We start from the raw sequence: 24,712 nt of genomic DNA on the forward strand, positions 1-24,712 counted from the left end.
CCCCCCACCTCACAGCACTTTGTTCCTCAGTTGCCAAATAGCATGCTTTAGGCAATTTTAGGGTGATTTATTGCTTTGCAAATATGTCTTCCCAAATGTCTTTTCCTTCTCTAGGTCAAGGCTGGGGCTTATTTACCACACACTCTCCCAGGCCCACCACATTTCCTACGTATATTCAAAGGGCTAACGGGCCTCAAATAAGTTGCCATGAACACAAATGGTTAATAAGCTCAAGTAAGCTTTCATTAACACACCCCATCTGCTGTAGCACATTCTAGGTGATGAGCAAAAGTTTAGAGCATGAATAGATAGATGGGGGCTGAATGAATCTCTGTAAGAGGAAAAGCCTTCAAATAATTCTAGAAGGACTAGACTGTTACCAGTTTATGGGAATGGGGCAGAATGCAGGAGTGTGGGAAGATCTGTATACATACCTGGGGGGAGCTATGTGTGCAGATACTGTTATATTCTACTTCCTCTTTTATTATTTTTAAAAAATTTTTACAGTGCTCATTCTTTTCTTTTTTACAGCACCAGCAAAAGTTACGTGATCAGAAGAAGAAAGGAAAGAAGACTTGCTTTAAGATGCAGCATGCTCCCCTCCAGGCTCTCCCCTTTGTGCCATGTGGCAGCTATTACCCTTCAGAGCAGACAGAGCAAGCCCAAGGCAGAGTCTTCTCTTCTAGGTTTCCGACACTTTAGTGGGTGGCCTCCAGCTCAAGGAGTTATGGCTTTAAACAGAAGTCCTCAAATTCAAGAGAACACATCGATTGCAATCAGTTCTAAACAGTGGAACTCAAGAGCAAAAGGAAAAAGCAACCACTCTCCTGTTCACCCCAGCAACCAGCTAGACTCCTGACCTCCTCTCCTCCCCATGAGAGGGAGGGAGGCAGGCAGAAGGCAGAGAGAGGCCGCAGGGAAGGAGGTCATTCCTGTCCAAAGGGAGCCCTACAGTAGTCTGAGTCCTTCCTCAGGCTTCAGCTTTACTGACCCCCAACGACATCCTAGCAGCCTGATTCTCAGGCTGCATCCACCACAAGAACATCTTTTCCAGTCAAGAGCAGTAGTTGCACAAGACCTAACATTGATTAGGCCCTTTTACGTATGTATCCTGCACTGTGCTTACAACAGCCTTATAAGGAACTTCTATTCTTGTCCTTATCTTACACGTGTAGGAAGCGGCTTGCTCAAGATTACAGGGCTAGCAGTGGCAGAATCAGAACCCATCCCATCTGGTCTGAGTCCTGAGACTGCACTTGTAAGCTCCAAGGCAGGGCATCGTGACTAAGTGATTCCAGAGTGAGTGGGCATTGGTTCAGCCACCCGGTGCAGTAAAAAGAGACATTCACTGGAATCAGACAGGTTCCCATTTGTCTCTGCCTCTGGACAAGTCACTTCCCCTTTTGAGCCTTGGTATCCGTATCTGTAAAATGAGCATGACACTACTTTTCTCTCAGGGTTGTGCTGAGAATTAGAAATTGGATATGTAGAGAACTTACTACTAGCCCAAGCACTGAGGCACTTGATAAAAGGCAGCCATCATCATCATCATCATCATCATCATCATCATCATCACCACTTGAACTGAGAAGCATTCATTTCTCTCCTTTCCCTAAACAGCTGGAGTAAAGCCCCAAACTACTTCTGGGGTGGTGGTATTGGCAGGGGTGGGGGATGGGGAACTAGCACTAGATCAACCCCCGGGGCCTGCTCAGAATGGGAGGTGGAAAGAAGGAGCCCTGTAAGTGCCCCACTTCGCACCTGTCGTATAAGATGCCCCGGTGGGGTGTTGGGCCCTTCTCCCCATCCAAATGGACACCCCCCTAGTCCTGGCCCCATTCCTTGCAGACTTCCTGGCTTCCAGCATTACTCCTCTTCAATCTGTTCCCCACACAGCAACCAGCAAGATCCTTCAAAAATGTAAACCTGACTCACCACCTAGCTTAAAAACCTCCCCATTCCCTCGGTAACGCTCCCCCTGCCACTCTGTCCCTCGCTGCCTCCTCTCACACAGTCCTCTCCCTTCTCCAGAACACGCAGCACCAATGCACAACTCCACTTCTGTGCATGGGCTGCTCCACCCGCCAGGAATGCCCTCCCATCACTCCGCTTCCCTTGGTGGACTTGTACCTCTTCCTCCATGCCCTGCTCAAATCCTCTGGGAAGCTTCCCCACATCCCAGCCCTCACCCAGGGTTAGGGACCCCCTCCTCTACCTCACAACAGTTTGTTCATTGGTTGCCAATTAGCATACCATCCTCTGCAAGTTTGATTTGTTGAAGGAGCCCTGGTGGCGCGGTGGTTAATTTCTCAGCTGCTAACTGGGAGATCAGGGGTTCAAACACACCAGCAGCTCTGCAGAAGAAAGATGTGGCAGTCGGCTTCCATAAAGATTACAGCCCTGGAAATTCTATGGGACAGTTTTACCCTGTCCTATAGGGTTGCTTAAGTCAGGATCGACTCGGTGGCAATGGGTTTGGCTTTTTTGGTTTTAGAGAACTTTAGGGTGATTACTGCTTTACAAACAAGTCTACCCAAATGTCTTTTCCTCCTCTAGGTCAGGGACTGGGGCTTATTCACCACACACTCTCCCCAGGTCCAGCACAGTGTCTAGCACACTGCAGGCGATGAGCAAATGTTTAGAGCATGAATAGATGGGTGGAGACTGACTGCATCTCAGTGAACGGAAAAACATTCTAATTGTCAGAGTTATTCAAGGAAGTCTGGCGGTGCAATGGTTAAGTACTTGGCTGCTAATGAAAAGGTTGGCTGTTTGAACCCATCCAGCCACTCCGAAAGAGAAAAGACTTGGTGATCTGCTCCAGTAAAGATTATAGAGTAGGACACCCCATGGGGCAGTTCTACTTTGTCATATAGGGTCACTATGAGTTGGAATCCACTCAACGGCACACAACAAACAGCAAAGACAGCTGCTAGTTAGCTCCCTGTCACTGAAGGAGTGTAAGCTGGAGCACTGGGGTGGGGAGGAATAGGGGCATAGAGGTGGATTCCATCAGTGGTTTCGACTACTAAAGGCACAAATTATGGACAAGTTACACTGGAATCAGGTGGGAGAGTTCCTTACTAAGACAGAAGCCCTAACCAGGAGCTTCTGAGACTGCCAGTCTGGGGCAGGCCAGAAATCTGCATTTGAAACAACATCCCAAGGGGACTTGGAAGCATAGCCGCTTCGGGAGCCCACTGAACTTTGTGACCTTTGAGGCCATTTGCAATGAGGCTTTGTGTGTGAAGGCCCTGTGTAAATTGTAAAGTGCTGTCCACAAGTCTGGGCTCCAGGTGTTAGCCAAACCCCAAGATTGGGGAATTGAAGATTCAGGCAGGGGCTACAGCTCCTCGGACTCCGGGAGGTGGCGGACCCAGCCCTGGGCCACTCTGTTGAAGCTGGGTCTGCGGCGGAGGAGTTCCAAGCCACTGTTGAGCCCCGGGACAAAGGGCGTGACTTCCCTCGGAACAGTGTCCCCAATAAGGGGTCCTCCAAATGGCACTGGGGTCCTGGGGAAAGAAGAGTGGGAGGCGGGGTGAGCTGTGTGAGGAAGGGAAGGCAGAGCAGCCACAGGTGGGTCGCTACGTGGGGCCCCCTCCCTGCATCTCTCTGGTCCTCAGTTTCTGCTTCTATACAGCACGTTTTCGTACTACTTTTGACAGGTTTCTCCCACTCTGCCCTTCCCTGAGACTACCCCTAGAGGAGGTGGCTTATTTCTTAGGAATAGCAGTTTCCAAGTCAGAACTAACTTGTGCTAGGCTAAACTCTAGGCTCCCCTGAAGGAAGCCCCAGAAGGAGCAGAGTTGGAAGTAGAGTTTTTCCTTCCTCTTATCACCTCCCCTTAGAACAATACACCCTCAGATGGGAGACAGGAGGCAGAAGTGGAAAGAGCAATGAGAATCAGGGAAATGACAATGACAGCAGAGACTTGCCATTGCTCACCCAGGAGACTGGCAAAATGAAATAATCTGAGAATAGGGCAAAGTTGGTGAGATAGTGGGAACAAAGTTTCACTTATATGCTCCTAGTTGGAGGGTAAATTAGTGCCGCTACCTTAGAGGATGGGGGCAGGAGTGGTTCGGTGGTGGAATTCTCACCTTCCATGCAGGAGACCTGAGTTGGATTCCTGGCCAGTGCACCGGAAGCACAGCCACCACCGGTCTGTCCGTGGAGGCCTGTGTGTTGCTATGATGCTGAACAGGTTTCAGCGGAGCAACTAGACTAAGATGAATAGGAAGAAAGCCCTGACGATCTACTTCCAAAAAGTAGCCAATGAAAACTTTATGGATAAAAACGGTCTGATTTCATTGTGCATGGGGTCGCCATGAGTTGGGGGGCTGACTCAATGGTAGCTGATAACAACAACCTTAGCAGGATCTTTTTAACCTGAAAACGTGTAAACCCTGTCCCCTCCAGGAAAGCACACGCACGTATGCACAAGGAGGCAGGTGTGAGCCCTGTACTAGTGAAGGACTAGAAATAACCTGAATGTCTATCAGCAGAAGAGTGGATAAGACAAGTGCAGGGTATTCACAGGGCAGAATACTATACAGCAGTTTAAAAGGCATGAACTAGATCCAGGCGTATTAAATAGGGTAGATTTCAATAACATAATGTTGAGTGAAAAAAGCAACTCACAGAATGAAATGCAAAGTATTAAAACACACACACATACGTGCAAACAAAGCCATGTCCTCTCCAGGTAGGTAGCTGTCCATACAAAAAGTTCTGGAGACAAACACACCAACCTGACAACAGTGTGACCATTGGGAAGAGAACTGGGGGTGGAGGACAACGGGCAAAGGGGCCCTAGCTTTATCTGTAATTATCTAATTTTTTTTTAAAGAGAATACTCTTAGGTGATCTAAACTTTTTTTTTTTTTAATTTTAAGAAAAATAAAAAGTAGCCCCACATGCAGTGTTTGCCCCATAGTCTGAGACCAGTGAGAAGAGGAAAGTGCTCCCCCCTGGGACAGAAAGGCAAACCTCGGGCCAGGGCCTGGGGTCCAGCCAGCAAGTTTTCTGCCTGAACCACCCCAGCTTTGGAGGCAACAGCCAGGCCCCCACCAGAGCAGGCTGGGCAGTTTCCAAGCTGAGCAGGCCTCAAGTTCAGCCCTTGACTGGGAGCCCAGAACACTGGAGTCTGAGCCGAGCTTGACCAACAACACTGCCATTCTTCCTCGCTACGCCTAGTTGCCCCTTCTGTCCCAAGAGGGGGCTGGACTCCAGCCTCCCTAAGGCCCTCCTTCTACTAGTAAGAATGTTCCTCAGCCTGTCATACCTGAGGCTTGAGCTGGATCGGGGCTGGGACCTGAGCTGGCCGGCCTGGAAGCTATCTGCCAGGATTGAATGTCTGCTGAGGGTTTAAATAGCTGGGCAGGAGGGGTCTGAGGGGCCCAGGAGAAGTGAGAAGTCAGTCCTGCCTGGCTGGAAACTCCAGAAGGTCTGCCATGGCTCGTGGCTCGCACAGCGCCTGTTGGTCCAATTCTTCCTGTAAGGCACTCCCTGGCCATTCGGCTATTTGAGAGCAGTCACATCCTTACTGAGCCATTCCTTCTAAAGGCTGACCACTCCCAGTTTCTTCAGCCCTTTCTCATGTGGCCTGGTCTCCAGACCTCACCAGCTCCTGGTGCTCAGCTGTCTGTCTGTCAGACATGGTCTCCATGTGTGGTCTGAGCAGGTGCCAGAAGAGCTGGACTGGGGCCTTCTCTCTGTGGACCCTCCTCCTCCTCACTTAATGCAGCCCAAGCCAGAGGAACATTTCCAGAAATAGCATCAGACCAAGGAAGCCAATTGCAGTTGAAATGTATCCTCCACCTCAAGGCCTTTCTTCAGTGCCAAGTCCCTCTCTTCACTGCTATGGCTTGTTTTATGTCCCCCAGAACAGAATGTTAAGGTTACCGCTTTCAAATTCTACCTTGTTAGATTTTCCATGATTTCAGCCTGCAAATAATAATTTTACCAGTTGCCATTGAATCAGTTCTGACTATTGGCGACCCCGTGTATTTCAGAGTAGAACTGTACTCCACAGGGCTTTCAAAGCAGATCACCAGACCTGTCTTCCTAGGTGCCTCTGAATAGGTTCAAACTGCCAACCTTTCGTCTAATAGTCGAGGGATTAACCATTTGCACCACCCTGGGACTCCAATAATAATAATAGCTATTGTTTATTGAGAGTTTATCACTTGCCAGAAACTTTGCCTGTGGCTTCTCATATCATCCTCATAACAATCCCATAAAATAGGTACTATAATAGCCTCATTTTACTGGTGGGGAAATGGAGGCTTAGAGAGGCTAAGTCACTTGGCCAAGGTCACACAGCCAGGCGTAGAGTCTGCATTTGAGCCCACATTGAGGGTCCATGCTCCAAACCAGTATGAGCCACCCCCTGTGCTCTCACCTCTGGTGGCCAGCATTTCACTGTCAGGACCCACTTTGGGGGCATCCCCAAAGCCACCCTTTTAGGCCTCTTCCAAAGAAGCCCTCTTGGCACAATGGTTAAGTGCTTGGCTGCTAACGAATGGTCAGCGGTTCGAACCCACCAGTGGCTCCGCAAAAGAAACATCCTGGCGATCTGCTCCCATTAAAATTACAGCCTAGGGAACCCTATGTGGCAGTTCTACTCTGTCATATAGGGTCACTATGAGTTGGAATTGATTCGACAGCATCCAACAACAGGCCTGTTCTTAACCATTGATGAAAGTGAGGCGATGGCTGCGCTGGCCTATCACTGATGAGATTTGGGGCCCCTACCCAGGGAAGAACGTGTACCTGACGTCCATCAGAGAGGTGGCACACAGCAGTTATGAGGGACAAGAAACTGGGCCCTGGAGTCAGACAAACCCAGACTTGAATCCCAGCCCTGCTGCTGCTTCTCTGCTTTGTGCCTTTGGGCAGGTTGTTTGATATTTCGGAGCCTCCGTCTCTTCATCCGCAGAACAGCAAAAATTGCAGAACCCGCCCTACCCTCATGTGGCAAGGATCCAACAAGACGTGTGGCACGTTCGTCCACTCAGTCCAAGTACATTTATTGAGCACCTACGATGTGCTGAGGCACTGTCCTAGCAAGAGCTGAACAAATGTACATAAAGTGTCTAGGATAGAACCTGGCATGTAGAAAGTGCGCGGTAAATGCAGGCTACTGCTGTGATTGGGATTGGCTTCCTGGGCACCCGAGAGCCTGCCCCATCTTACTTGTTGAAATTGCGGTACTCCGCGGGGCTGGTGGTGTAATTTCCGCCGTCGCTCTGGTAATCCCGGTAGCTGATGAACTCCTGCCACGGGCAGCGGTAACCCTTAGGGATGGCTGTGTGGTTGAACTTCTCAGGCGGGACGCCCTTCAGGGGCGCTTGGTAGCCTGCAGGTGGAGCAGGGCGCGTCGGAGGCTGGCGGGAGGGGGTGCCCCGCTCCTTTCTCCCTCAGTCCCCACTCCTGCTCCACCCCGCGGACCTGGCTAGAGTACGAAAGATCGGAACTAGGAAAGAGGTGAGTGGGAGACGTGAAGCCAACGTTGCCCAGCAAAGGGGACCCTTTCCCATCCCAGGAAACTGGAGAACTGGGGCAGAGGAGCCAGAAGTCTGGGGCGCGGGTTCTAGTCTTGGCTCGGACTGTGACGCACTGTGTGACTTTGGGCGCGTCACTGCGCCGGACAAGAAGGGGGACAAGACGCTCTCTGGGCGCTCTTCCTGTCCCGTCGTAGTCGAGGATACCCATGGTCCTGGCCCCTAGCCCTGGTCCCAGGACCCGGGGAGGCCACTCACCGGGAGCCAGGGCGCTGGGGGAGTGGGCGCGCTCCGCAGGGGCGGTTGCGGGGCGGGCGTCCTGGGGGCCCGCAGACGCAGCCGGGAAGATATGGAGCTCCGAGCGGTAGTTCTCCTGCCTCTCGGGGCCGTTGACAGCCTGGGCACAGAGGTGGGAGCTCAGAGGCTGCGGGCGACCCCATCCGAGCTACCCTGGCCCCTACCCCCAACTCCCCCTCCGGTGGCGCCTACCTCTGCGCTCACCGTCCCTGGCTCCGCGGTTCTGGTCACCTTCCCCGTGGCGCTTCCGGCCACGATCTGTGGGGGGCAAATAAACCACAGGGTGGCTAGCGTAGCAAAGGGCCAGAGTCCCCAACAAAAAAATATGAACACAATCCTAGCGCCCACCTTCTGGGGGTTTGGGGAGGGTGAGTTAATAGTGTAGCTAGCTAAACCCAGCACCTGGGACAGAGAAAGTCTCCGAGTTGTTACTGTAATATTGTCCCTGGGCAAGAAAGCCTCAGTTCCTTCTCTATAAAATGGGGACGATGACAATATCTGCTTCATAGGGTCCTACAGCATTAAATGAGATGATACATGGAAAGCGCTTAGCTGGCAGTGTTAGACGCATAGGTGTTTTGTTATCTTTCTTATTCTGCCACATCAACTTCCTCAGCCCAGAAATTGAGTGGAGTAGGTACGTGGAATACCCTCAGCTTTGTAAGAAGACCTGAGACTGCCTGTTGCCTTTTTGAGGCCTGGGAATAAACCATTCTTGCCTTCTTTCTCTGCCAGCAGACTGTCCTGTGGCTTTTTCCTTCTTCCAGTGGGAAGAAAAGAAAAAAGCACTCTGTGTTTTCCATCTTAGACTGATCTCAAGTCACACCTAAATCCTGCTTGCTGCAGATTCAGCCCAGAGCCTGTGACCATGCTTCAGCATTTTTTGCAGAGGTCGGAGCCCCTTCGCCCACAGCTCACCCACCCAATCCACTTTATATTTGATATCTGGCAAAGATGCTTACAGAAATAAAACACTTCTAGGATCACACAGCAAGGCTGGGGCTCAATCTGATAAGAAAGTCACAGCCGGAGCTTGACGGATTCGCCAGGGGCCAGAGGTCCTCAGCTTGGCTCACTGTGCGGCTTCAGGCTAGCTATTGGCCCTCTCTGGGCATCAGTTTCCCCTTGAGCACAAGGAGGGGCCACTCACCGCCCGCTGGCTGTCTGTACGCTCAAAGGTGAACCTCTGCACGCGGCGCTGCCTCTTCTGGAAGAGGAGGGAGCCCCGGTTGTTGCGCAGTGACAGCTCCTCTATCATCAGGTCCTGGGGCACGCTCAGCTTCTTGCCCAGGTCCAAGGAAGGGACTACCAGGAGAGGGCAGAGTGGGCTCTTAATACCCAGTCCAGGAGGCACTCCAGGCCACAGCCTCTAAGGCACTGCATCACAGCACTGCACAGTGTGTGTGAAAACGCCTGTTTCTCCCCACATTTGCCAACACTGGATGCCATCATTCTTTGGAATCTTTGCCCACTTGCTAAGCAGAAAAGGCACCTCAGAGTTGAAGAGATTTGCATGTGTTTGATGCTCAGTGAGGCTGGGCACTGTTTCAGAAGTTCAGTGGCCATTTGTATTTATTCCATGAATTTCCTGTGCGGCTCTTTGCCCACCGTAGTGGAGGTAGTGAGAAATGATCAGGTTCTAGATACCTTTTAAAGTAAGCCACTGGTATGGGATATGAGAGAGAGAGGAGTTGTGGATGACTGCAAGGTTTCTCGCCTGAGCCACCGACAGGATAGTGCAGCTACCCACTGAGATGGGGAAGGCTAGGGGGTAAAAGGAGAAAGATCTGGAGCTGTTTTAGACATGTGTTCTTTTCATTTTAAAATAGCCTTTTATTATCATAAAAAAGCATATGTGTATATTGAAGAAAGTTAGAAAATACATTATTCACTACCCAGAGATTGCCACTCTTCACGCCTTATTATATATACTTTCATGTCTTTTTCAATGACTGTATATTCATATAAAACCATGGCGCAGTGGTTAAGCGTTTGGCTGCTAACCAAAGGTCAGCAGTTCGAATCCACCAGCAGTTTCTTGGAAGCCCTATGGGACAGTTCTACTCTGTCCTATAGGGTCACTATGAGTTGGAACTGACTCAACAGCAATGGTTTTTTTTTGGGGGGAGGAGGATCTATTCATATATGAGTTTTTAACGAAAAAGGAAGTCATAGCATACATGTTTTGTAACTTGCTTTTCTGAATTAATGATCTCCACCTTTGCAAATGAACAAACTTTTGTTTTATCTAAAAACCAAAAACCAAACCCATTGCTGTCAAGTCGATTCCAACTCATAGCGACCCTATAGGACAGAGTAGAACTGCCCCATGGGGTTTCCACGGAGTGGCTGGTGGATTCGAACTGCCAACCTTTTGGTTAGCAGCTGTAGCTCTTAACCATTGCACCACCAGGGCTCCTTTTTGTCCAATACCTAGCCTATATTCAAATTCCCATAATTGTCTCCAAAGTCGGGCATATTAAGTTTGAGGAGCCTGTGGACATCTAAGTGGAGATGCTGAGGAGGAAGGTGGATATATGAGTCTGGTGTTTATGGGCGAAAATTGACCTGTAGACAAAAATGTGGGCGTCATCACTTTATAAATGGTATTTTAAGCCGGGAGTCTAGATGAGATCACCAAGGGAATGAGAATAGATAGAGAAGAAATCCAAAGACTGAGTCCTGCAGCTGCCAACGTTTAGATGGAGGAGACAAGTGGAACCAGCCCAGGAACCTGGGAAGGTGCACCCAGTAAGGTAGGAAGAAATCAAGAGCGTCCTGGAAACCAAATGGTGAACGTGTTTCTGGGAAGATAGAGTGGTCAGTGGAGTCAAATGCTGCTGATATGTCAAGTAATATGATGACTGGAAATTGACGATTATATTTAGCAACATTCAGCCACTGGTAATCTTCACAGGAGCAGTTTCTATGGAGCATTTGGGTGTGAAAGCCTAATTAGAATAGGTTCAAGAGAAAATGGACCGAAGAACAAGTTTAATCACACCATAATGAAACAATGAGCCAAATCCAGCACGTGGAACATTCTACAGGGCAACTGGTCTAGTTTCTTCAAATAAGTCAATGATGTGGAAAAAAGGTTGAGGGGATTGTTTTAGATTAAAGGAGAGTTAAGAAACGTAACAACCAAATAAAGACAATGTTTGCATCCTGATTAAAACAAACTAACTGTAAAACAACATTGTATAGAAACTGGAGAAGGCTGAATATGGGATCGGTTATTCGATAGTATTAAATAATTAGTGTTAATTTTGTTCAATGTACTAATTTCCTTTGTGGTCATGTAAAGCAATGTCCTAGTTATTTTTTCCAAAAAAAATTTTAAGTTTGTGATAAAATATATATGGAGTCCCTGGGTGGTGCAAATGGTTAACACTCTCAGCAGCTAACGGAAAAGTTTGAGGTTTGAGTCCACCCAGAGGCACGTTGGAAGAAAGGCCTGGTGACCTTCTTGAGAAAAAATAAGCCATTAAAAACCCTATGGAGCACAGTTCTACTCTGACACACATAGGATCATCATGAGTTGGAATCAAATCAATGGAATGAACTCATCGGCAATGGATTAACATGTTATATATATAAAATAAAATTTGTCAGCCATTTTTCAGTGTACAATCCAATGGCATGAATTATATTCACAGTGTTGTGCAGTCATTGCTGCTATCTATTTCCAAAACTTTTGCATCATCCCAAACAGAAACTCTGTATCCACTAAGCAATAACTCCCCGTTTCCCCTCCCTCCAGCCCTTGGTAACCTCTAATCTACTTTAGTCACTTTGCATTTGCCTATTCTAAATATTTCATGTAAGTGGGATCATACAATATTTGCCCTTTTGTGCCTGCATTATTTCACTTAGCATGATGTCTTATTATTTTTGATACATTCTGAAATATTTGGAGGATGAAATTGTATAATCTTTGGGATTTGCTTTGAAATGATCCAGGAATAAAAGGGAGGGTCTTGGGGACATGTACTTTCTGCTTTTGTATTTGTTTGGAAATTGTCATAACAAGAGGTTAAAAAAAAGACAGAGCATATAGAAAAAAAGTACAGACAACTGCTTGGAGGACCTGGGCTCTAAGGAGCACGGCTGGAGGCAGCTGTGGAATCAGGAAGATTTCATTTCATTTTGTTTTAAGACGGGAAAAATAACGGCATGTTTATAAGCTGGTGGGAGAACTGGACAATACAGATGGGAGGGAAGGCTTGCTGAAGGAATGTCCTTGAGCAGGAGGGAGGGGAGGGGAGGGCGTCCAGGGCACAGCCAGAAGGGTGGGCTGCAGACAGGTGCAAGGAGGGCTCACCCACCTACCAGGAAGGACAACTGAGGACATGGGCACAGGTGCAAGCCCGGGGGCAGTTGCGGCGAAGGGAGCTTGCAGAAGTTCTCTTTCGGTTGCTCCATTTTTCTCAGTGCAGTAAGAGGCAAGGTTATTAGCTGAGAATGAAGATGGGGAAGGAGGTACTGGAGGTTTGAGGAGAGAGGAGAAGGGTTAACAAAGTCATCTAGGAGAGTAGTATGGGAGAGTGAATGGACGAGGGAAGTGGACGTGGTTACCAGGCAGCGCTGAGGGCTCATTCAGAAACTGTGATTGATTCTATACAATGGAATACTAAATAGCCTTTTAGAAAAGGAGGTTGGTTTTCTTCATTTCTTCAACAAATATGTATCGAGTGCCTTCTACATGCTACTAGTAGAAGGAAATCCACTGTAGGTTAAATTTAAAAGAAAAAAAGTTCCAGAAGCATATGTATTCTAAGATCCCATTCGTATATTTAAAAAATAACTATATATTTGTGCATACATTGAAAAATCTTCAAGGAGACATACCAAATATTAGTAGTGACTACTTATTCTCTGGGTGGTGGAAATAGTTTGTACTTGTCTACTAAGCTAAAGGTTGGCAGTTTTAACCCACCCAAAAGCACTGCAGAAGGAAGGTCTGGCAATCTGTTTCTATAAAGATTACAGCCAAGAAAACCCTATGGAACAGTTTTACTGTGTAACACATGGGGTCATCATGAGTCAGAATTGACTACACAGCAACATGTTACTTATGGGACATATGAAGGAGGACTGGAGATTGTTTTCACTGTGGTTTTTTTTTTTTTTTTGCTTAGAAATGTGAAAGACTATACCTAAATACAGAATAAAAAGCCCATTTGCATATATTCTCAAATACTATCCAGATGAACTGAGCTCAATATTTAAAAAAAAAAAAAAGAAGGAAAGAAAAGAAAAACAATAGATAAAACATGTTTGACGCAATTGCATTTCTAAGGATTCATTCATGGGGAAAAAGTTAAATAAACATGCCCAAAGATATATATATATATATATACACAAGGATGTTTATTGCAGTGGGTTTAAAAATTATGGAAACTGAGTATCTATCTTGTAGTGGCTGCTGCTATCCAGATGCCCTTTACCAGAGGCTAACAGTTCTCGGCTGTTACCTTCTGCAGAGAACTGCCTAGCGGGATGGAAGCTGCTGAGGCCCCCTTGCCTCAGGTGGGATGAATTCTGTGGTGCAGTTCATGCTCCAGAGCCTTCCACGAGGTCAGACTGAACCTGGACCACATCCTTGCTTAAACAATTTCCTCTGCCCATCCTGCTTCCCTCACTTCCCTGCTCCTGAGAGCACCCCCTCAACAAGTCACTTGACAAGAATCCACAGGCTCTATCCTAAGCGTCCCAGCCTTCATGACCACCATCAAGTTGATTAAACTTATTATGATTTGTCCAAACACTAGCATGCTGGGAGAGTGGGGAGAGGGGAGGCAATGAGGTAAATAAATCATACTAGGATCATATAGGGTCGTTATGAGTCGGAATTGACAGCAATGGGTATGAGTAGGACGCGAAGAAGTTTGGGGTATGCTGCTAAAGGAAAAACAAACCAAGCTGAAGAACACAACATACAGTGTATGTGTTTATATAAATAAGCTTATATATGAACCAGAAGAAGGGTTTACACAAATATGTTCCCAGTAGCTATCTCCAGGTGCTTCCATTATGAGGAACCATCTTTTTCCAGGCATTCATGTGTGTCTTGTCTAAATGCATAATAAAATGAATTATTATTTTTATAAACATATAATAAAAAAGTGGCTCTGTAGATTAAGAGAGCTAAAGTGAAATCTCAGCCCTACCACCTGTCAGATGTATGACCATCTAGCCCCTCTGAGCCTCAGTTTTCTCAACTTCAAAATGGCAATAACGATATTTAATTTACAGGGTTTTTGAGAGAATTAAATGACATAAGATGTAAAAGCTCTTAGCACAGTGTCTGACACAGTACGTATAACAAAAATAGTGTTTTGTTTTATTACTTTATAATGGCTGTCTTTTGGTGGTGAGACCATGAGGGTTTTTTTTTTTTCATTCTACTTTAGTTTCAAAATTATCTTTAATTAATACTGTAGCAATAATGAACAATGGATACACTTCAAATCAAGCATAAATGATGTGTGCCAATATTTGATGGCAACTGGTTTGGGCTTTTTTTTTTTTTGGTCAATTATTTTGGCTTCTGTAATTAATTAATTATGCATTAGAAAAGAGAATTTGAAGCCCGACCCTTCCATCTAGAGCGTCAATACCTCACAACGAAACTTGACAAGAACAAAGGGAGGCAAGAACACACAAAATAGGTTAAAATGATGACAAGTTATACCACAGGATTAAATACTTCTTAGCACTCTGAAGGAATCAACACAGCAGAAGTGTTTACCAGAGCTGGGTTCTCTGTCCACCTGCAACAGGATCACCTGGGCACTTGTCTAAAAGGCAAATGTATGGGCCCCACTCCAGGTCACGGAATCAGAATCCCTGGGAGTGGTTGCCAGGAAGCTGTATTTTTAACCAGCATTGCCACATCGCTATGATTCATACTAAAGTTTGAGAACCCCGACTTAGTTGAATTAATTTTAAAAATACTTAAAATTCTCAAAAGTAGGCCACATTAACAGACTCCAAAATTATACCAAGAGTTTCGGAAGAGATCTTGTAAAATCGATAAACATGAATTTTAGATGATTTATTCATTAGATGAGTAGGCATTTAGGTAAAATTGTTTGAGTCAAATTGGGTTGCCTGCTCTGCCCCACTCCCCACTACCCCTTATCTCTAGCCTTGAGACTGGGCTGCCCTGAGCCATCCTAGATGCCTTGGTGAAAGCCGGTTATGGTAAAATCAAAACACCCAAAACCATTGTTCTCAAGTCAGTTCCGACTCAAGGCCACCTCGCGTGTTACGGTAGAGTTTCCTTGGCTGTAATCTTTATGGAAGCAGATCACCAGGCCTTTCTTCCATGGCGTCGGTAGGTGGGTTCAAACTGCCAACCATTAGGCTACTAGCAGAGCACAAACCATTGGCACCACCCAGGGATCCTTACACTTACAATAAACAAGGGTAAAGTGTGGGAAGTTGTGGCCACAGTTAGGGCTTGGTCTGGGACCACAGCCTTCACAGGACTCTCAGTTGAGTACTTACCTCAGTTTGGGACTGACATAAGGACTCAACTGGGGCCAGGACCAGCGACAGAGCTCAGTCTGGGTCACTCAACCCTAGCTCCTGGGTCTGTGGACTTAAGGGACACGGCTCCTCCCGAAGCCTCAGCAAGCTTCCCAGCCCTGGTGGCAGATTCCATGGATGCTCCCTCAGAACTGGCCTGGAACTCACACCTGTTTGCCCAGGCCTGGGACCCAGAGGGGATGGGGTCTGAGGAAACCACAGGCTGGGCCCACCTTACCTGGTCCAGAGAGGTCCCCTATGGCACTCATCACAGTTTCCTTCTGCTCCTTGGGGATCATCCTGTGGAGAAGAGACTACTGCAAATGAGCCAGGTGGCATCCATCCCCCCCTTCCTCACATACCTCCTCCATGGCCCTGTTTCATTCACTCCAGCCCTGCACCAGCCTTGGTCCAGTCCAGAGAGCGGGGTCTCTGTACAGAGGAGGAGACTGAGGCCTGGGGAGTGTTAGGGAGGTGCTCCGGGTCACACAAATCTGCTTCCATGTTGCTAGGGAAGCACTCTCTCTTCAGGGGGTGGTCTCTAGGGCCTTTTCGCAGGCCTAGAATCTTGATCAGAAGAGCTGGTGGTGCCAGGGTTATGGGAGGGGGTTGGGGCAGGGGGTGCTTCAGGCACTCTCGTCAGCTGCTGACCCAGGAAAGCTCTAATCAGAGAATTAAAGAGGTAAGAGGTTTAAGTCTGAGGCAGAGGGCGTGTGGGCTACCGAAAGTGAGGGAGCTGGGCTGCTATACCAGGGTCTTCAGGGCTGGTCCTCCCCTCCTGTCCCCAGTACTTGGCCCCGAGGAGACTCAAGGGGATAGGTGGTCCAATAAAGCTGAGAGACCATCGCAGCTCCTTCCATTCCTCTGAATCCCTGGGCCAACTTGCGTGGTGCTCTCCTCTCCCTCACCCCTTCTCCTTCCTTCTCTCTCCTTCCCTTCTCCTCTTCCATTCCCCCATTTGCATCTCATAGCCCTTTCCATGAATCTTGGAGGAGATTTACAAATAACATGAGATCAAGAGCCCCAGAGAATCCCGGCAGGCCCAAATCCAGATTCCCTAACTCACCCCAGGGAGAGAAGGCAGAGAGACCTTGAGCTCCCCAAATGGCTGCCCACCCCTGTGTCCACCTCTTTGCTTCCAGGTACTTTTAAGTTCCCTCATTAGAACAATCTGCCTCCGTCTGTACCCCCCCCCCCATCCTGACTCCCTGGTCCCGGGTCAGTGGGCTCTGGCCCCTGACTGCCTCTGTGACTGTGAGCAAGTTGCTCTCTTCCTCTGTGCCTCAGTTTCCCTATCTGTAACATAAACAGGTTGGGCTAGATCATGGGGATCCATGGGTGGGTTTCAGGGAATCTATGAACCCCTAAACCGTATGCAAACATGAGTGTGCCTGCGTACATTTGAGGTGAGAGTCATGAGGCGGCTGGGAGTGCCCTACCTGTGACCACTGAGGGGCCCACGGCGCGTGGATATGTTGTTGATAGATACACCCCCTGCAGAGACTCACAGACACTGGGAAGGGCCCCTCGCTGTACAGACAGGGAAGCTACTTCCCTCTATTGCCTAAACATGCTGCAGTCCTGAGCAGAGCCATTACCTACCCCCACCTCTAATCCTAGGCACCCCCTCCCCATTTAACCAAGAGTAACCTAGAGCTTCGAGTCCCTCTCCTCCTAACCCAGGGTCCAGGCTTCTGTGATGTCCGTACTCTGCCGACCCTCTGCAGGGCCCTTCCTCTGTCTGTGGGGAAGGGGCCCTGGGAATTGGCTCGGCTCCCCTGTCCACTCCCCACAGCTCCCCTGGGATCCTGGTACCTGAGAGGATGGGGCCACAGCAGGCAGACAGGAGTGTTAGGCCCTCAAGGTCGGGGTCTGTGTCGGCAGTCGGTGGTCATCGAGCAGTGTGTGCCCTGCAGCCGGCTCTGGCCTCAGCTGATGAGACTCGTCCCTGCCCTGCGATGGGTCACAGCCTTATTTCGGGCTGCAACAGGAGCTGGGGCCAGATGCTAAAAGCACTAGGCCCTAGGGAAGACAGGTGCCCCGGCAATAGGCCCTTGCAGATGGAAGGGCTTTCTTACATGTGTTCTCACACACACACACACACACACACATGCATACATGTATGCACACACACACTTGCATGCACGCCCCAAAGTCACCTGGAAGTAGTAAGAGTCAGTTACCACTCACTTCAGCTTGCTTCTGTTGTATCCTCAGTGCCTAGAACAGTGCCTGGTTCAAACTCAATAGATATTTGTTGAATGAATAAATGAATTGTCTCCAGTATCTTTACTTATTCTTTCCTTCTTTCCTGCATTTTTTTCCCCTCCCTTCTTTTCTCTCTCTTTCCCTCCTTCCCCTCCACCTTCTCACATTCTCTGAGCCTCTCTCAGTGGATCAAATATAAATAAGACAGAGCCCTGTCCTCAAGGAGCTCAGCCAGGCAGGAGTCAGACCTGTAAACAAGCCTTTGAGATGCATGATGGGAAATGCTCTGGTTGAGCCCAGGGGAGGGTGTCACCAGCTCAGTTCAGCCTGCGTGTAGAGGGGGTGGGGAAGGCTTCCCAGAGGAAGAAACATCTGAGTTGGCCCTTGAGGGATGAGTGGGAGCTCACTGGGCATAAGAGGGGCAAAGGCTTGGCAGGAAAGGGCATATCATGTCTAAAGAGATTATGGGATCCACAAGTAGATCCATAGAGCTGGAGCTACGGTTTGGGGGACAGTGGTTAGAGATGAGGCCAGACAGATGGGCAGGGGCCAGATCACAGTAGGTGTCATGGATTGAACTGTGTCCCCCAAAAATATCTGTTAACTTGGCTGGGTCATGATTCCCAGCATTGTATAATTGTGTACCATTTTGTAATCTGATGTCATTTCCTTATGTGTTGTAAATTCAATCACCATGATCTAATAAGATGGATTAGTTGCAGTTATACTGATGAGGTATACAAGACTGGATAGTGTCTTAAGACCATCTCTTTTGAGATATAAAAGAGAGAAGCGAGCAGAGACACATGGGAACCTCATACCACCAAAAAAGCAGTGCCAGAAGCAGAGCGCGTCCTTTGGACCTGAGGTTCCTGCACAGAGAAGCTCCCAGACCAAGAGAAGACTGATGACAAGGACCTTCCTCCAGAGCCAACAGAAAAGAGAAAGCCTTCCCCTGGAACTGACACCCTGAATTTGGACTTGTAGCCTACTGGACTGTGAGAGAATACATTTCTCTTTGTTAAAGCCATCCGCTTGTATTTCCGTTATAGCAGCACTAAGACAGCAGGCTTTTCAATGAGGGGCTATTGAAGAGTTTAAAGCAGTGGAGTGGAATGTTCAGATTGGCATCATTCAAGGATATCTCTGAGTGCCATTGTAAAACAATCAGAGGGGCAAGACTGGAGGCAGGGAGACTGTAAGGAGGATTTCACGGTAGCCAGGTGAGAGATAGGAGCCCTGGTGGTGGTTCAAACCCACCCAGTGGCTCCATAGAAGAAAGACCTGGTGATCTACTCCTGTAAAGATTACAGCCTAGGAAACCCTATGGGACAGTTCTACTCTGTCACATGGGGTCTCTATGAGTTGGAATCAACCCAGTGGCACCTAACAACAACAGATGAGAGATGGTGGCTGGACTAGGACAGTGACAGAGGGGATGAAGAGGAAAACAGGGATTTGTGGGGTATTTGGAGACTTACTAAGTATTGGTGAGAGATTGGATGTGGGAGGTGAAGGAAGGAAGGAGTCAATGATGATTCCCAGGTTTCTGGCTTGGGTGATTAAGGTAGGTAACAAGGGGAGAAGCAGGTTGGGGTTTGGGAAGCTACTGAGTTCAGTTTTGCATGGACTTGGTTTGAGGTGTCTGGGCACTGGGATGGGATGACCAGTAGGGCGAAGGATGCTGCACTCGGGAGAGGTTCTGGGTAAAGATAAACATTGAGTCAGAGGTACACCAACCACAGCTCTCAGAAAACCAAAAAAAAAAAAAAACCTTACAGTCATCAAGTTGATTCCCACTCATAGTGACCCTATAGGACAAAGTAGAACTGCCCCACAGGGTTTCCAAGGAGAAGCTCGTGAGTTTGAACTGCCAATCTCTTGATTAGCAGCCGAGCTCTTAACCACAAAGCCACCAGGCCTCTACAGCTCCCAGGGAAGGGTGAAATCAGCAACGGTGCGCTGGACCTAGGGTGAGACATGTCGGTATCTGCGTGTAGGTGTGTCTCTGAGACCCTCTCTAGGCAGAAGCCTGAACTCTGCTGCTGTGGACTGCCCCTCAGCCCCCTGCCCCTCAGGTTCCTCTGCCCAGTCGCTGCTGGGCCTGGTCTTCCAGAGAGGAAGGGTGAGGGATGTAAGCAGGGCAGGCCTGGCCTCATCTGGGAGTGGGACCCCAATACGTTTTCTAGGCACGTGACGCCCCCACCAGGAGAGGAGGGCTCCTGGTGGTCTGGGTCCTGACCTCACGAGTGTTGCCTTGGCTCAATGTGACCTTTCATCATGGCTCCTCTTGCTGCCCTGGAGCTCCAGCCTGCCCTGAGGAAGCAGCCCAAGAGCACTGGGCCCAGATCTAGCTCAGCCGCCCCTCCACCAGTGACCAGGCCCTGTGGCCAGAGCCTGGGCAATACCACCCTGAGATTACCACTTACCCCAACTCCCTCATTATGCAAATAGGGAAGCTGAGACCTGGAGGAGGGGACTTACCCAGGGACGCCACTAGCCATCCAGTACCAGGACTTGAACCTATAGCTTCTCCTATGGCCCCAAGTTTTTCTGTTGTTTCCCATCTCACCTTCCCAAGCTCCCAACCCATGTGTTGTAAATATTCCCACCCACCCAGAGCCCCCATGTATTCTTGCACGGTTGTGGAGAAAGAAAGGACTTCAGATGCAGCTGAAAATGACACAGGAGGCAGAAGGATGCAGGAAGCATTTATTGAGAGCTGGAGCTGAATTCTACAGGAGGCAAGAGGCAGGACACAGGCAAGCTCTCGTGGGTTAGACTTGTGGGTCAGGGAGAAGGCAATGGCCAGCAGAGAACAGCCAGAGACAGAACTACAGCTTCTCAAGGCTGCCTCCTGCTGGCTCTTTGGGGAAATGCAGGTAGAAGTGGATCCTCTATGCCTCTGCACCAGCCAGAGTTCAGATCATGTCTCTTCTCTGGGAGAGCCCCTCTCAGCCCCAGCCTCCCATACCAAAGGAGACCCTACAGCAGCTGGGGGCTGTGGTAATGTGGTCACTCATCCTTGACTCAGCAGGAGCACCCTCTCCTCTTCCCACCAACAGGGCCTGTGTCCCAAATCCTCTGGCATCTCCTTTATTCCAAAGCACTCCACTCCCACCCCAACTCCCGACCTCAGCTGTCCCAACCTCATTAGGGGCCCTGGGTCTAACATCATCCTGAGGGGTGGGTGACTCCAATGCTAACTCCAAATCACACTGTCCCTCACATTAGCAACATCCTAGCATCCTTTCTGCCGACATACATTTGTTCCTCGGCCAACCCAGAGCATCCTGAAGCTGACAGTCTGAATCTCTACAGGGCACCACCAGCCAACTCTACGTCAACAGAACTCACCGCCACATTCCTTCCCGGTCCCTTCTGAGGATTGGAATCAGAGCCACCAAGGCTTAGAGGATAGGCTAGAGCCCAAAGCCAGGCTCCCCAAGGTCACTGGGCACCAGGCACTAGCTAGGCCAGAGTGTTATAGGAAAGAAATGAGACAGAGCACTGTCCTCTCATCTGGGCCCAGTGCAGACCAGACCCTGGGGGTGGACCTGAAACTGAAGAGTGGGGTACTTCCTAGGGGGCCAGAAACATGGGCAGACCCTGGCCCTAACCCCTCACTCACCCACCCAAGTTCATCTCCTCCTGAGTTCAAGCCCAGCCAATCCCTCATCCCCCTTCCTAATACCAAGGAACGCATTTTGGAACCAATAGACCTCCTGAGAGGTCACCTGAGCTTAATCCCACACCCTGCTGGAATCCCCTCTATTGCATCCTGGCCACTGCTTGCATACCTGCCATAACAAGGAACTCTTCACCTCCCTCTTTCCAAATGGACAACCCTAAACTTGGGGGCCATCTGGTAAAGCTACAGGGTAGCTCCTTATCTCCTTCTCTCTCCCCAGCTCAGCTTTGAGCCCAGAACCTGCCATAAAAGGGCTCAGAAGGGAGAGATGGGTTGGAGAGCACCTACAGAGGCCAGGAGGCCCAGACCCTGGGCCCGAGGGAGGCCATAGCCTTATAGCTCTCCTCCCTGGCTGCAGATAAGGTACCCTGGACAACCTGAGCTGGAGTGGAAGAGAAAGTAGCATGAGCAGAGCCTGGGGGAATCTTCCCACCACTTCTCTCCAGAGGGGCCAGCGGGCACCTTGAGCTGGCCCACAAGGCCTCTCTAAAGGTCACTGTGGTAAAAATAGAGCTTGTCTGGGAAAGGATGGAAAACAGCTGCTCATGCCTGGGACTTGGTGCCAGGGAGCTGGGTGGTCAGGCCAGAGCCTGGACAGGGGACATGGGCCTAGGATCTTCTGAACATGCTCATTTGCCAGGCTCTAAAGAGCAAAGGCAGGAGGGGAGAGAGGAGGAGTCCGGGGGTCCACAGACACAAGGCCCTGCCTCTTCCGAGGCATTATTATGTGTGTAGGGTGTAAGCAGCGGCTGGTGGATTCACACTGCCGACCTTTTTGGTTAGCAGCTGAAGGCTTAACCACTGCGCCACCAGGGCTCCATATATTGATGGAAGGGGGCATTTAGATGTTTGAAGATTGCCTTGGCCAAAGCGCCATTAAACAGATGGGAAAGCTAAGGGCCAGAGAGGAGGGTCTTGTTCAGGGTCACACAGACACTGAATGACAGAGTAAGAGCTAGGACCCAAGCTTGGATCTCTATGCCATTCCCAAATCCAGAGCTCTTCTCCGTTGTCCCCCCTCCCCCGCCCCCCATCTCTGGAACTGTGCAAAAAGGCTAGACCCCTGGGGACGTGGTGCTGGGGTTCATCAGGCCCGGCGGCTCTTCTTCGAGCCCGGCCCGCCTGGGGTGGGGTGGGGGTCAGGATTTATGTGGTGCAAGAGGCCTCGGCAGGAAGGCTGCCACGCTTGATCCTCAGGCTGCCGTTCCACCCGCGGGGGCAGATGTTGTAGCCGAGGATGCCTGGAGACTTGGCTCCGGAGTCCTCGGAATCGAGGGACACGTCGGAGTCCGTGGGCGAGCGGCGGTAGGGGAAGGGCTTGAACGGCGCTGGCAGCGGGCTCCGGGGGCTGGCGCAGGGCGAGGGCCCGGCTGGCAGCTGGCTTCGCTGGATAGGGGCGAAAGTGGCCCCGGGCGCCGCTACAGGGCCGGGCCGGGCGGGCTGCGGCGAGCGCATGCGCGGCGGCGGCGGCGGCGGCACCGGCGGCGGAGAGAAGGGCCGCAGGCTCTCGGCGCCCGCGGGCCGCGGGGAGGCGCTCTTGCGTCGGGCCGCGTTGATGATGTTTCGCGCCAGTAGTGCCTGCAGCTGGCGACTGGGTGGCCGCGCCTCGGCCTCGGGACGCAGCGGGGATACGGAGCGCTCGCTCCACGAGGGGGACATGGGCGGCGGCGGCGGCAGCGGCGGGGGACTGCTCATGCTGCTCCCCCGGCCTGGCTCGCACGGCCCCGGGCTCACCCAGCCGTCCAGGCTGCTGGGGGGCCGGGACGCACCTGACGTCCAGGGCGGGGAGATGGGCAGGTTCTCCCGGCGGTCCTGGGGAGAGAGCAGAGAGGGTAAGGACAGGCATTAGTGCTGGAGTCCTCTATACTGGGGTTGGAAGGGACTGAGTCTGATTTATCCATTGTACACAGCCGGGAAATCAACGCCGAGTCATGTAGTGCGTGCAGTAACACACAGGTACCCCAACTTGGCCCCAAACCAAAAAACCAAACCAGTTGCCGTGGCGACCCATGTGTTTTCAAGGCTGTGACCTTTCAGAAACAGATCGCCAGGCCTTTCTTTCAAGGTGCCTCTGGGTAGTTGAAGCCACCAACCTTTCAGTTAGTAGTGGAATGCTTAACTATCTGCACCACCCAGGGACTCCTACTCTCAGCCCAGAATGTTTGAAGACACACCACGCTATGTGCTCTTGTGCTTAACAGGGAGGCGGATGACTAGTGGTAAAGAATGCTGGCTTCACTTACTGAGTGAACTTGGGCAAGTGGCTTCACCCCTGTGGGCTTCAGCTTCCTCCACTGTAAAATGGGGGAAATAACAGCACCTACCCTACGGGTTGTTGTGAGGATTGAAAGAGCTAACCATTAGAAGAACATTACATGTGCTAGAACATTGCCTGGAAGAGAGTAAGGGATCAATAGATGTTAGTTACCAGAAAGAAAGACCGGAAGGATACACACTAAAGTGGTTATCCATTAGGAAATGGAGTAAATAGGGACAGGGTGTACAACTACAGAGGGTAGGAATGCTTTTTAAATGTATTTATATAAGTATAGATTTGTGAACCATATGAATGTACTACCTATTCAAAATTTGAAAAATATTGACTATTCTTAAGATTGGACTTGGTGAAAGGCTCACTCAGCCCCAACTCCCTTGCCATGTTGCTATGGTCACCTCCTTATTTTTCCCTTGATACCTGAGCAGGGAGGACGTTCTCACTGACAGATGGAAACACAAAAGGAAGTTGGGTCATTGTTCCCTAGGAGTACACTCCCCTCATTTAACTTCTTGCCAGCATGGGGTGGGCAGTGTGGCTTTGGTGAACATGCTTTGAGGTTATAACACTGCTCTGCTATGCACTGCCATGCCTGTTTCCTACCTCTTTGTGGTGCAGTGAATTATTTAATATGGCCCTTCTAGCCATAATCTCTGTGACTCTCACACAATGACTGGGTGGGACTATGCAAATAAGGTGCTTAGGGCCCACCAAGGGGATTGGACAGCTTGCTGCTAATGCAAATAATGTGCATAGAAGCCTGGTGGGAGTGGGACCATGCAAATGAGGTATACGGAACCCTAACAAGGGCACTGGTCAGATTTGCCATCCCTCTAGGCTTAAAATGAGCCATCTTAGAGGCAGGAAAGGGGGACCTCACTACCTTCAAGAAAGAAGAGCCAGGGGCGGAGTGCATCCTTTGAACCTCAGGCCCCTGTGCCGAGAACCTCCCAGACCCAGGAGTCAGAGAGAGTGTTACACGGGAGAAGGCAGCAAGGCAGCAAGATGGTGAGAAGCACAGCAGAGAAACAGCAGCAGCAGAACTAGGAGACTGGTGTGAGATGGCGCAGTAGACTTCCTGGCCCACTGAGTGAGGTGGCTACAGTGGGCATGCCAACCCACATCGCTAGAGAGCTGAGCACCTTCGGGCAGGAGGATTGCTGGTAGAGTGGGATGCCTCTGAGCACTTATTGGTGGAGT

At 49.8% G+C, this 24,712-nt stretch overlaps 2 protein-coding genes across 2 annotated transcripts in view; both read right to left on the bottom strand.

Annotated features, from left to right (window-relative positions):
• Nucleotides 1-3,343: 3,343 nt before the first annotated feature.
• On the bottom strand, nt 3,344-15,637 carry MYOZ3 (myozenin 3). Its single transcript, XM_004384888.1, has 6 exons — nt 15,577-15,637; nt 8,953-9,107; nt 8,001-8,060; nt 7,764-7,902; nt 7,198-7,360; nt 3,344-3,512 (listed from the first exon to the last, which is right to left on the bottom strand). The coding sequence occupies exons 1-6, from the start codon at nt 15,635-15,637 to the stop codon at nt 3,344-3,346; spliced, it is 747 nt and encodes a 248-aa protein (XP_004384945.1).
• Nucleotides 15,638-22,383: 6,746 nt separating this feature from the next.
• SYNPO (synaptopodin) overlaps nt 22,384-24,712 on the bottom strand; it is a 39,746-nt gene continuing 37,417 nt past the window's right edge. Inside the window, exon 2 of the mRNA XM_004384890.2 lies at nt 22,384-23,049. Within this exon, the coding sequence (XP_004384947.1) occupies nt 22,384-23,049 (666 nt within the window). The remainder of the gene's footprint in view (nt 23,050-24,712) is intronic.

The sequence above is a fragment of the Trichechus manatus genome, unplaced genomic scaffold, assembly GCF_000243295.1.
Source record: "Trichechus manatus latirostris isolate Lorelei unplaced genomic scaffold, TriManLat1.0 scaffold00130, whole genome shotgun sequence".
In the NCBI taxonomy this organism is placed as follows: domain Eukaryota; kingdom Metazoa; phylum Chordata; class Mammalia; order Sirenia; family Trichechidae; genus Trichechus; species Trichechus manatus.